The 11,946-nt window shown below is 39.2% G+C and overlaps 2 protein-coding genes across 2 annotated transcripts; both read left to right on the top strand.

Moving 5' to 3' along the window:
- Positions 1-5,675: 5,675 nt before the first annotated feature.
- Positions 5,676-8,452, top strand: LOC108758576 (uncharacterized). Its single transcript, XM_018503579.1, has 3 exons — positions 5,676-5,765; positions 6,479-6,790; positions 6,833-8,452. The coding sequence occupies exons 1-3, from the start codon at positions 5,676-5,678 to the stop codon at positions 8,450-8,452; spliced, it is 2,022 nt and encodes a 673-aa protein (XP_018359081.1).
- Positions 8,453-8,494: 42 nt separating this feature from the next.
- Positions 8,495-11,445, top strand: LOC108758564 (uncharacterized). The gene is made up of 4 exons (XM_018503569.1): positions 8,495-8,612; positions 8,895-9,085; positions 9,223-10,535; positions 10,587-11,445. Exons 1-4 carry the CDS (start codon positions 8,495-8,497, stop codon positions 11,443-11,445), a joined length of 2,481 nt encoding a protein of 826 aa, XP_018359071.1.
- The last annotated feature ends 501 nt before the right edge of the window (positions 11,446-11,946 follow it).

Below are 11,946 nucleotides of genomic sequence, written 5' to 3'. Positions count from 1 at the left end.
CGTTCGTGGTTTATGCCTTTTAAATAATTTAATTTGTTTATACATTCTCACCACGTTTTTGACTTCATATTATTAACATTAATTTTATTATGCAGAGTGAACTAATAAAAAAATACAGAAAAGCACAGGATATTTTATTTTCTTACTAAAAATGCCTTTTACTGGCTTACTGAAATTCAATCTGCTCAAATTGTGGCCCTGCTAGAAGCGGGATTGAGTCAGAGCACCGTAGCAATAAGAATGGGTATTAATCGCTCGACGGTATCGCGTGTTTTTAATCGGTACCAAGAAACAGATTCTTATCGTCGGAGGCTTGGTCAAGATCGACCTAGGGTAACTACGAATCGGGAGGATCGTAACATTGTCAATGAAGCTCTATGCGTCCCAACAAGGGTTGCGCGACAAATCGGGAATGAAGCTTTACCAGGCAGACGAATTAGTACTCAAACGATAAGAAGACGCCTTCACGAAAGAGGTTTAAGATTACGAATTCGTGCTAGAGTGCCCATGTTGACAACAGTGCATCGGCGAACTCGTCTACGTTACGCCCGCAATCATCGAAACTGGACGGCCAGACAATGAAGAAATGTGTTGCTTATAGACGAATCTCGATCTGTTTGGGAATGATGCTAGGATCCGAATTTGACGACGTAGACGAAAGCGTTTTGAAGCGAATTATGTTGATCCAACTCGAGCGTTCGGTAGAAGATCCCTTATGGTATGGGGTGGAATATCAATGAACCATCGAACAGATCTAGTGATTCTCCAACCCTCAGGATTCACAGCGGTACGTTACATATACGAAGTTTTGCGTCCTTGCGTGATTCCAATGCGTTGACGAATAGGCCGTGATTTCATCTTGATACAGGATAATGCACTTCCCCATGTTACGAGGGTAACTTGTGACTACTTGGCAGTAAACAATATAAAGTTACTGCCTCATCCAACAGCCCAGACCTCAATCCTACTGAGCAAATATGGGACATGATGGGTAGGAGATTACGTAACTTGGAGAGGCCTCCTGCTAATCTGCAAGAGTTTGAGAGAGCTCTACATGAAATCTGGCACGAGGTACCTCAACATTCAATCAGAGCATGCATTGATATGCTAGAACGTTTAGGAGAGGTTATCCAACGCCGAGATGGCAATACACGGTATGATGAATGCCTCTAACACTTGACCGCTCTGGCATTAGGTAAATAGGGTTTGGAGTCAAAAAATACTGTGGAAGTGACGAACCATGGGGTCTTTAATTTGACAAATGATTTACATAATCGGCCCTTTCCAGGGCCAAAATAATGCGTAAAGTCCGACCAGCAACCTCCTCGCGGTACGTATCGAGTAATGCTAATGATGGCGGTATTCGTTAAAAATGCCCGAATAACTTCAAAATGGCATTACTCGGTCAAAAAAAATCATAGAAACTCGAATTTTTTTTCAAATTGTTTGTTGAAATGTTCACTTTACAATGGTCTATGTGGTATTTTCGAAAAAAAATCGGCGCGATCCAGGTAGCGCGTCAAACAATCAAATTTTTTAAGAAAAAAAATGCTTAGGCATTATCAAAAGAAGCTTTATCATGGAGACGCGGCATCGACTTGCACCTAATTTCGCATCAAGTTTTTTTTAAAGTACAGATAATTACCTATAAAATTAAAAAAAAATCGTCTTGATACGATGAAAATTGACCGAGTTATGCGCATTTCAAAAATAGCAAAATTTCGATGAAAAATTTTGTTGCGTAGTGTATTTCCTGTCAAAAATTAATTTTTTTCTATAAATTATTTTTTTACTATAATAAAGCAAATAAATTCAGCGCATATAGCAGCTATAGTATTTATCAGAGCTATGGCAGCTATCAATGAAATATAGTGCTTGTAGCAGCTATAATGTCAACGCTATGGCAGCTACACAGCGCCAATAACACAGGCCTGCAAAATTGGAGGTGTTGAAAGTTGATTGGGATTTAACTATGTTTTCTTACGTAATTTTTCGCGCTGAATCCGAATCCGGCGGCAGAATTGCTCTATCACGTCAGGTTTTTGAGAAAAGTGAGGTTAAAGGTGTCAAAATTGACGTTTTTTGACATATTTGAGATTTTTTTGCTAGCGAAGTAAATTTTTTTTTCTACTTTCGTTTACGCCATCTGAAAATGTCAACATTTATCTTCAAAATATATTTTTTTTAATGCCGTACGTTTTTTTTTTTGGGTTAAGATTTCTCGAAATCTCGATGTGATAGAGCAATTCTGCAGCCGGATTCGGATTCAGCGCGAAAAATTACGTAAGAAAACATAGTTAATCTCTGCGTAATCACACAAACATTTTGTGTCAAAAATGTTTTTCTTTGTGTGACTACACAGAGATTATCTCGGTGAAAAAAAAACATACGGCGTTAAAAAAAATATATTTTGAAGATAAATGTTGACACTTTCAAATGGCGTAAACGAAAGTAGAAAAAAAAATTTACTTCGCTAGCAAAAAATCTCACATATGTCAAAAAACGTCAATTTTGACACCTTTAACCTCACTTTTCTCAAAAACCTGACGTGATAGAGCAATTCTGCCGCCGGATTCGGATTCAGCGCGAAAAATTACGTAAGAAAACATAATTAAATCCCAATCAACAAAACCATGCAGGCCTGTGTAATCTATCCTTTCTTGCAAATCCGTTCTAATCTACAAAAAGAAAGATACATTTTCTTAATAATACAATAATATATGTAGAATAAATATAAGAGTATTACTATTAACAAAAACGCGAATTCCCGTTATGTTGGTTTTTAATAGTATCTTATCAGTGCTAATGTCCAGTTCTCGATCGAACAATCCTGTTTTAGAGATTGTCTGGTGTTTGATTTTACGAACAGTAAAAGGTTTCACACATTAACTGCATAACAGAGCATAAGCATAACATAAAGCCGTTAAACCAATGAGCATCTTATGTAAATCAATATGGCGACATTATGGTAGATGCTCATTGGTCCAGCAGTCTTATGTTATGCTTATACTCTGTTATGCATTTCATGTGTGAAGCCCTTTAGTTCTTGAAAGTTAATAACTGATCAATCTATCTATTAGACATGAGATGAAAAGAAAGATATTAAAAAGGAGATATTAAAAATTTGACCTGAATACGATAATGTTAATAGAAAGTGTAGGATCGATAGAAAACACTTTGAAAATTAAGCATGAACATGACATATTTAAACAAATTTCAATATTCTTGCTTACTTTTTGAAGTGTTCCCTAAAACAATGAACATTTTAATAATTTTATCATATATTCAGGAGATCAAAAACACTATTTGTTTACTTACATCTTTTGGGGAAAAAATCTGCCCTTTTTTGAAGGATATTAAAAAAATCTGACTTCTGACCAAAAGAATGTAAGTAAAAGAAATCGTATTTTTTTTATAGATTATGGTCTCGTCAAATCGGTAATCAAAGGAAAGTTGGCAACACTAAGGCCCGATTGTTCCACCTTTTGGTAAATTTTACCTGTTAGGTAAATCTGGCAATCCGCGCATGTGATTGGGTAATCTTGCTACTTATCCAACAGGTAAAATTTACCAAAAGATGGAACAACTAAATGTCAATAACAAAACTTGAAGTATACATTCCCAGATAGCAAAGCATGTCTCAGCAAAATCGCACAAATCTGTGATTGCTTATGATGCTGGCAACATCCTGTAGATTTGTCTTCAACGAATTTCGAATATACCGACATTATAGCAACATGCAGACAACAATGTGTATATGTATTGCCAGCAGTTTAACAGCAAGATAGCTGCATCAATGTTATCGTCCGTTATCGGCAATACGACAGCATTGTATGATGCTGTATATTATTATGGCAACTTGATGGCAATAGTACGAATTTTGATGACGAGTTTAAAGTTGTCGACAAATTGCTGGCAAGTTGCTACTTAATATTATCAGATCGTGAAGGCATCAAGTTGCCAACAAATGAGGACTCAGTTACCGCAATTCTGGTAGCAACACATACTTAGCAATGCATGCTTAGTAAGTAACATGTCAATAAGATAGATATGTTCCTATCTGGGTTACTTACAACAGATTTTCTCAGAACGGTCCCTAAATAAGGATAATACGGCCTTCTGATTGGTTCGTGATCTGCACAATAAAAGGAACAGGGAACAGAACAAAGAATGCGCAATAATATATTTAATAATTTTACTGAAATTGAATATACAGAATAGCTGCCTCTCAACTCAAAAATCGATGAAATTAGGCTTATTCGGCGCGTTTTTGCATGAAATGAAAGAATCTGGCAGAAATAAGCGTTGCTCTGCCCCGCAAACCGAGATATTTAGCGTTAAAGTTGACAACTATTCAAGTTAGGAAATCTGTCATACCGACTTCATATAGTAGCACAAGTATGCCTTCTTCATGCTTTGTGACCTCTTGCGCATGCGTTTAGCTACTATTCCGTACAATAGAATGTACGAAATTTAAAATCAAATTAAAAAATGAATTAGTTACTCGTACAATATTTCTATTATACGTAGTTGTATTCCAAATAAATCAAAACCCATATGGACAGAGGAATGTGTAGACAGCATTGCTTAGGTTCGGGGCCGCTACGCACAGACCCAATTGCACACGGACCTGACATGTGTTATTCCCTACTTCCACACCAAATGAGGACTACCTCACACCAATAAATGGTTTGGTTAGGGTTAGATTTTTTGGAAAAATATTCCAAGCGGACACTGTCTACGCTGTAACTTCTAAGCGGTTAGGCCCCAAGCGGCTAGGATATGTTATTTTTATTTTGTTCGGGGCGGCGTAGCCTAGCCGCTTGGGGCCTAACCGCTTAGAAGTTCAGCGTAGACAGTGTCCGCTTGGAATATTTTTCCAAAAAATTCTAACCCTAACCAAACCATTTGTTGGTGTGAGGTAGCCTTCATTTCGTGTGGAAGATTATGAGCTGTAGGCAATAACACATGTCAGGTCCGTGTGCAAACGAGTCTGTGCGCAATCGGGTCCATGCGTAGCCGCCCCGAACCTATTAAGCATTACTGTCTACATACTCCTCTATCCACAGGGGTTTTGATTTATCTGGAATAGAACTTGTATAATAGAAACATTGTACGAGTAACTAATTCATACATTTTAAATTTGGTGCCTGTTGGACCAACTGCGAAGAAATAAATAATTGATGCTGAAAATGAGCATCATAGCGTCAGGTGAAAGAATCTGACGAAAATGCATAGGATTTCTTCGCAGTTGGTAGCCCTGAGGTTCTAAACAATCTAAACTGAGCATGTAATCTTTCCATCATAATCTGATATCGTCGTTCATGGTCTTCACCAGTCTTCATGATCGAACCGATTGAACGGGTCTACGGCCGGATTCAGTCAGATCTTATATTAAAGACCGTCTTAAGTACGGTCTTATGAAGTCACGAACTAATCAGAGAACTGCATTAGCGTCTTAAGACATTACTTAAGATGGTCTTGAAATAAGAATCGACTATGAATACCGGCCTACGAGTGCTAATTAAGTAATTATTTATCCATTACAATCTCATATTGTTCATGGTCTTCATTGGTCTTCATAATCGAATCGATGGAACGAATGTACGAGTGAAGAGAATTTGGCATCCCGTGTGCAAACTGCAAAGGCCTCGGCTACATTCTATTTCTTAAACATGGCGGAAAACAATGTAAATCATAGCAACATGGCGAAAACAGTAGCGGAGTCTAAGACATCGAAAGATAAGACGGCGAAGGATTTGGAAGTAAGTCGATTTTTTATTTATATATTTACACGACTCGATTTATTCCGACGTTATAAAATGGCCAATAATAGATATTTCTCTGAAAAATGGAATTGTGATTGGCCAGTTTCATAACATCAATGTTAATAACTTCGGCATAAACTGATTGGTGTATAATGGCGTATAATCGTAGTCACTGAAAATCTATATGCTATGAATTTTGAGTACTGACTGTCAAGGAGTTAATATGACCAAAGTATATTCAATATACCGCGGCGCTCAGATGATAAGCCTGACCAACATGGCGCACTTTAATTGCATGTCGCGGACGAAGGTGGCGCATCGAGGATAGAGAAGCGTGAGAGTCGGCGTGTCGTTACGTGACGTTGAGAGTTTATAGTTTATGTTGTAGAGTAGAACGAGTTGTATTTTTGAAACGAAGTCCTTATAATAAAGATTTCAATAGCATCTTTCACGATTATTTACAAATCCAGCGATACAAGGTTAAAGGTGCGATAGCCTTAACAATTTGGTCCTTCGAGCCGGATTGTAGGTGGTGAGATAACCAGCCAGCAAAAAGACATTAACACGAGGTGTTACATGATCGCACGTTTGGAAGCAAAGAACGTAAGTGAGTCTTCATAATCCTTAAGTTCCTTCCCGCAAAAATGGCGGACCTTAAAAGTCTAAGAGTAAAGCGTGGTCAATTTAAGACACAATTAAAGCGGTTTCAGAGTTTTATTGAGGCGGATAGCGATGAAGACGGACATGAGATCGCTGAAAGGCTTAATAGGCTCACAGAAGTATTAGAGAAGTTCTATAATATTCAATATGTTATTAGAGAGAAACGTAAATCAACGGTGCATGAAGGTGAAACTGCAGAACAGGTCGCGGAAAGAATAGATGCAGAAGAAGATGAGATAGAAGTAGAGTTCGAGGATAGCTATTATAGGTTAGTGGCGCTAGCGAAACGTAGGTTAGAAGAACGACGTCCAACCGTTGAGCAAGCCGCAGTAGCAAGCCTAAGAACAATCAAGAAATCAGGGGTAAAATTACCGACAATAATATTGCCGACATTTAATTGACAGTTTAGTCAATGGTTGCAATTCAAAGATGCGTTTCTGTCATTAATTGATAAGGATGAGGCATTATCGGATGTCCAAAAACTTCAATATCTGAGGGGCACGTTAAAAGAGGAAGCATTGCATTTTGTAGAAGGATTAGAGACCACCGCAGAGAATTATAAAATCGCGTGGGAATTACTGACTAAACATTATGAAAATCGAAGACTCATTATCAACAAGCACTTAAAAGAATTGGTTGAAACAGCATCAATAGCAAAGAGCAGCGGAGCTGCAATTAGACAATTTGTAAATCACATAAGGATGCATGTCAAGGCATTGGACACGTTAAAGTTACCGGTGCAGCAATGGGATGCGATTTTAATTTATTTAGCATCTACCAAATTAGATTATCATACGCGCAGGGAATGGGAAGAACATATACGTCAAGCTGGGCTGAGCGAGGTGCCGCGAATGGAGGAGCTGTTTGAATTCCTAACTGGAAAATACCACATGTTAGAAATGGTAGAAAAAGAAAAATCAACATCCGAAACGCATAAACACAATGAAAAGAAGCGCGAGAAATCAATAGCATTAGCATCTACGGCAGGCCAGGAATGCGAGTATTGCAAGGGCGGACATCGCATATATAGTTGCGATAAACTATTAAAGTTGCCTATAGTATCACGTATTAGTGAGATAAAACAACTAATACTCTGTCTTAATTGTTTGAGAAAAGGACATTGGAACAAGGAGTGTAGGTCATCAGGCTGCAAAATATGTAAGGCCAAACACAACTCCCTGCTGCATATAGAAAAAAAAGAAGGCGCAAATCAGGAAGATTCCAGCGGCACCGCTATTACCACTCATTGTACAAAGGATTGGCAACAGGTATTGTTATCAACAGCCAGAGTATACGTATTTGATATAAATGGACGACAGCACAGTTGTCGGGTGCTCCTTGATCCCGGTTCCCAGTCAAATTTAGTAACCAAGGCATTGGTGGACAAGCTGCATTTATCGTCAAGCGTAGTAAATGTTCCTATTAGTGGAATAAATCAAAATAAGATTCATATTTCTCAATCAATAACACTAGTAATACAATCGCGATATAACAATAAAAGGTTTGAATTGAATTGCTTAGTATTGCAGAAGATCACGGAATGCATACCGCAGACAAGAATGGATACCACGCGACTAAAGATACCTGATTGCCTAAAGCTGGCAGACGAAGAATATTATAAACCAGGAGTTATAGAAGTATTAATTGGTGCAGATACGTTTTGGCAAATTCTACAGGATGACCACATAGATCTGCTTCCAGGACAGCCAAGGATACAAAGTACATCCTTGGGGTGGATTCTGGGAGGACGACTTGAAAACAAGATAGATGGCGGCAGAATAGCATGCAATCTATTAACCAACGAAGAATTGAGTCAACAATTGGAAAGATTCTGGCAGCCAGAGGAAGTCAACGGACCAGAGTATCATTCGCAGGAAGAACAATTGTGCGAAAATCATTTTAAAACTCACGTGCAGAGAAACTCAGATGGTCGGTTTATAGTGGCACTACCTCGGAGAGACGATATAATACTTGGTGACTCCTATAAGACAGCATTGAAAAGGTTACTCGCTTTGGAAAGATGATTTGAAAGGCAACCCGAAATAAAAAGAGATTACGTAAGCTTCATGCAACAGTATAAGAAGCTCGGTCATATGTCGCAAATCGAAGAGAATCGACCAAACAGGGCAAAGGATATATACTATTTGCCACATCAGCCAGTAATCAAAAGCAATGCACTGACAAGTAAATTGAGGGTCGTCTTCGATGCGTCGGCGCGATCAGAGTCTGGTGTATCATTGAACCATAAATTAATAGCAGGACCAGTGTTACAGGGCACGCTGTTTGAATTGCTGTTGAAATTCAGACTACATCAATATGTTATGACAGCAGATTTAGAAATGATGTACCAGCAAATATTAGTAAGAGAACAAGACAGGAATCTTCAGAGAATTCTATAGAGAGCAAGCATTCAGGAAGAAATACAGATTTACTGTCTAAACACCTTGACGTATGGTACATCCTCAGCGCCCTTTTTGGCGGTAAGGTGTCTCAAGGAGCTAGCAATTCAAGAGCAAATCAAGTATCCAGAAGCAGCTAAAGTGTTAAGATACGATTTTTATATGGACGACGTGCTCACAGGAGCGCACACTATGGAAGAAGCCTGTCTGTTGCAGCAGCAATTAATGGAATTACTCAAGGCAGGAGGTTTAACCTTCGTAAGTAGAGAAGCAACAATAAGGAGATACTCAGCTCGGTAAGGCAGTATGGTGAAAGTGAATTTCTGGTTTTAAATAAGCATGAAATAATAAAAACTCTCGGGTTACGTTGGAATGCGGAGCATGATTACCTTCAGTACGAAGTGAAAGTAGGTGGAGAAGGTGGAGAACAAATTGTAACCAAAAGACAATTATTATCATTAATTTCGAAGATATATGATCCTCTGGGCCTCATCGGACCTATACTTGTGATAGCCAAACAATTAATGCAGCGAGTTTGGAAGGAGCAGTTAGATTGGGATGAAGAATTACCTGATCATCTACATAAAGAATGGTTAAGGTACCACAGTGCTATCAATTCAGCTCAAACACTTGTAGTTCCTCGTAATGTTAATCCAGGCAATGCATCTATGGATATAGAAGTGCATATCTTCTGTGATGCGTCGGAAAAGTCGTATGGAGCTTGCGCTTATGCATGTCATCAAGGGCGAGAGGGGAGCATCGCCATTCAATTAATGTGTTCAAAGTCCAGAGTAGCTCCTCTAAAGTCTATTACATTGCCTCGCTTGGAGCTGAATGCCGCACATTTAGCGGCCAAGCTGTTTGACAGCCTGGAGAGAACGCTAGGAGAAAGAATCAGGACAGCAAGATTCTGGACAGACTCGATGATTGTCTTAAGTTGGATACGCACAGAAACGTATAAACTAAAAACCTACGTGGCTAACAGAGTCTCGGATATTCAACAGATTACAGCGGGCAAGATCTGGAGTCATGTACCATCAAAACACAACCCAGCAGATTTATTATCAAGAGGGATTAGCACAAAAGAGTTGAGAGACAATAGATTATGGTGGCACGGACCACAATGGTTGACTCAGCCGGAAGAAGAGTGGCCATCTCAGAAGACAGACAAATTGGAAGAAACCCCAGAGCTTCGTCGAGAAGTAGTGCTCACAGCAATTGCGGACAACCATATTTCAGAAATTTTGAAAAAATATTCGTCTATAAGTAAATTGAAACGAGTCATCGCTTACTGCATGAGGTTTGGTAGTAAACTTAGAGGAGAGAAGAAAAATGAAGAACTTACCATAGAAGAATTAGAAAGGGCGATGTTAGTGATAGTTCGTTTGGTGCAAGACCAAGCTTTCAAAAGAGAGATAAACGAGTTGCGATTAGGAAAGGCAGTTCATCGAAAAAGCAAATTACTGTCGCTTCGTCCATTTCTCGATAAAGATGGACTCTTACGTGTAGGAGGCCGACTGCGGCAAGCCGAAATTGAATGGGATCAAAAACACCCATTACTGCTGCCTGCCAAGCATTATATAACTACGCTTATATTCCAAGAAGAGCACAGAAGGTTACTGCATTGTGGGCCAGAGCAGCTCTTAGCATCAATCAGACTTCGATACTGGCCAATAGCGGGCAGTAGCACGCAAGATAACACGACATTGTATAGAGTGTTTTAGGTTTAAGCCCAAGGCCATAGAAGCGGTTATGGCAGATCTACCCAAGGATCGTCTTCAAGGTTGTCTAAGGCATTTGCAATTAGCGGGGTAGATTATGCTGGACCGATCCAAATTAGAGAAGGAAAAAGAAGAGGAAGGATACCTATATCAAAAGGATATATAGCATTATTTGTATGTTTCAATACGAAAGCCGTTCATTTGGAAGCAGTAACGAATCTGACCACTGAAGCCTTCTTAGCAGCTCTAAGAAGATTTACAGCCCGAAGAGGACTTTGTAGGATACTGTACTCGGACAATGCCAAGAATTTTGTAGGATCTTCAAGAGAGTTAAAAGAAGTCCACCAGTTCATGAAGGATCGAGCCGATCAGATCAAAACCGGCATGGTGACACAAGGTATTGAATGGAAATTTATACCGCCGCGATCTCCAAATTTTGGAGGGTTATGGGAGGCGGCCGTTAAGGCCACTAAACGACACTTATATATAGCCACGCGTAATCTCATATTGACATATGAGGAACTCAGCACTCTTCTGGCTGAAATTGAAAGCATATTAAATTCACGTCCCTTGACCCCGTTGTCCTCTCACCCTAACGACCTAACAGCATTAACTCCTGCCCATTTCCTACTTGGAGACTCGCAATCAGAACCAATGCAAGGAAACTTATTAGACGTGCCAAATAACGCTGTATCAAGATGGCAACACCAACAAAAAATTAAACAACATTTTTGGATCCGTTGGAAAAAAGAGTATTTGCACCAACTACAAATGCGTACAAAATGGTACCACGACGCCACGAAGCTGGAGCCTGAAGCAATGGTAATAATGATGGATGAACAAACACCGCCGCTTAAATGGGCCTTAGCGCGAATACTGGAGTCACCCAGGGGATGATGGAGTAGCCCGTTTAGCCACTATAAAAACAGCTAATGGAGTATATAAAAGATCCATTCGGAAACTGTATGCACTTCCAATCGACAATGGCACTAAAGAAAGGGATTAAGCAGCAAGAACAGATTAATTGATATTCATTTTTTAAAATTATTATTCGTTGTTAACATAATATGTTCCAGGTTATTTTATTGTATAAGAAACATAACGATTGAAAGAAGGCTTTCAAGATGGCCGAGGATGTCAAGGAGTTAATATGACCAAAGTATATTCAATATACCGCGGCGCTCAGATGATAAGCCTGACCAACATGGCGCACTTTAATTGCATGTCGCGGACTAAGGTGGCGCATCGAGGATAGAGAAGCGTGAGAGTCGGCGTGTCGTTACGTGACGTTGAGAGTTTATAGTTTATGTTGTAGAGGAGAACGAGTTGTATTTTTGAAACGAAGTCCTTATAATAAAGATTTCAATAGCATCTTTCACGATTATTTACAAATCCAGC

This window comes from Trachymyrmex cornetzi, unplaced genomic scaffold (assembly GCF_001594075.2).
Source record: "Trachymyrmex cornetzi isolate Tcor2-1 unplaced genomic scaffold, Tcor1.1 scaffold1020, whole genome shotgun sequence".
Lineage (NCBI taxonomy): Eukaryota > Metazoa > Arthropoda > Insecta > Hymenoptera > Formicidae > Trachymyrmex > Trachymyrmex cornetzi.
The sequence above is the reverse complement of the archived record's forward strand: the minus strand, read 5'-3'. Positions and strand labels throughout refer to the sequence as shown.

What these genes read in the sequence shown, in the direction of transcription:
- LOC108758576 (XM_018503579.1), top strand. Translation starts at nt 5,676, where the DNA reads ATGGCGGAAAACAATGTAAATCATAGCAACATGGCGAAAACAGTAGCG. An exon ending in AGACGGCGAAGGATTTGGAA is followed by an intron (nt 5,766 to 6,478) that starts GTAAGTCGATTT and finishes AAGCGGTTTCAG; the next exon opens with AGTTTTATTGAGGCGGATAG. An exon ending in GAACAATCAAGAAATCAGGG is followed by an intron (nt 6,791 to 6,832) that starts GTAAAATTACCG and finishes TTTAATTGACAG; the next exon opens with TTTAGTCAATGGTTGCAATT.
- LOC108758564 (XM_018503569.1), top strand. Translation starts at nt 8,495, where the DNA reads ATGCAACAGTATAAGAAGCTCGGTCATATGTCGCAAATCGAAGAGAAT. An exon ending in CAAAAGCAATGCACTGACAA is followed by an intron (nt 8,613 to 8,894) that starts GTAAATTGAGGG and finishes GTACATCCTCAG; the next exon opens with CGCCCTTTTTGGCGGTAAGG. An exon ending in ACGCAAGATAACACGACATT is followed by an intron (nt 10,536 to 10,586) that starts GTATAGAGTGTT and finishes CGGTTATGGCAG; the next exon opens with ATCTACCCAAGGATCGTCTT.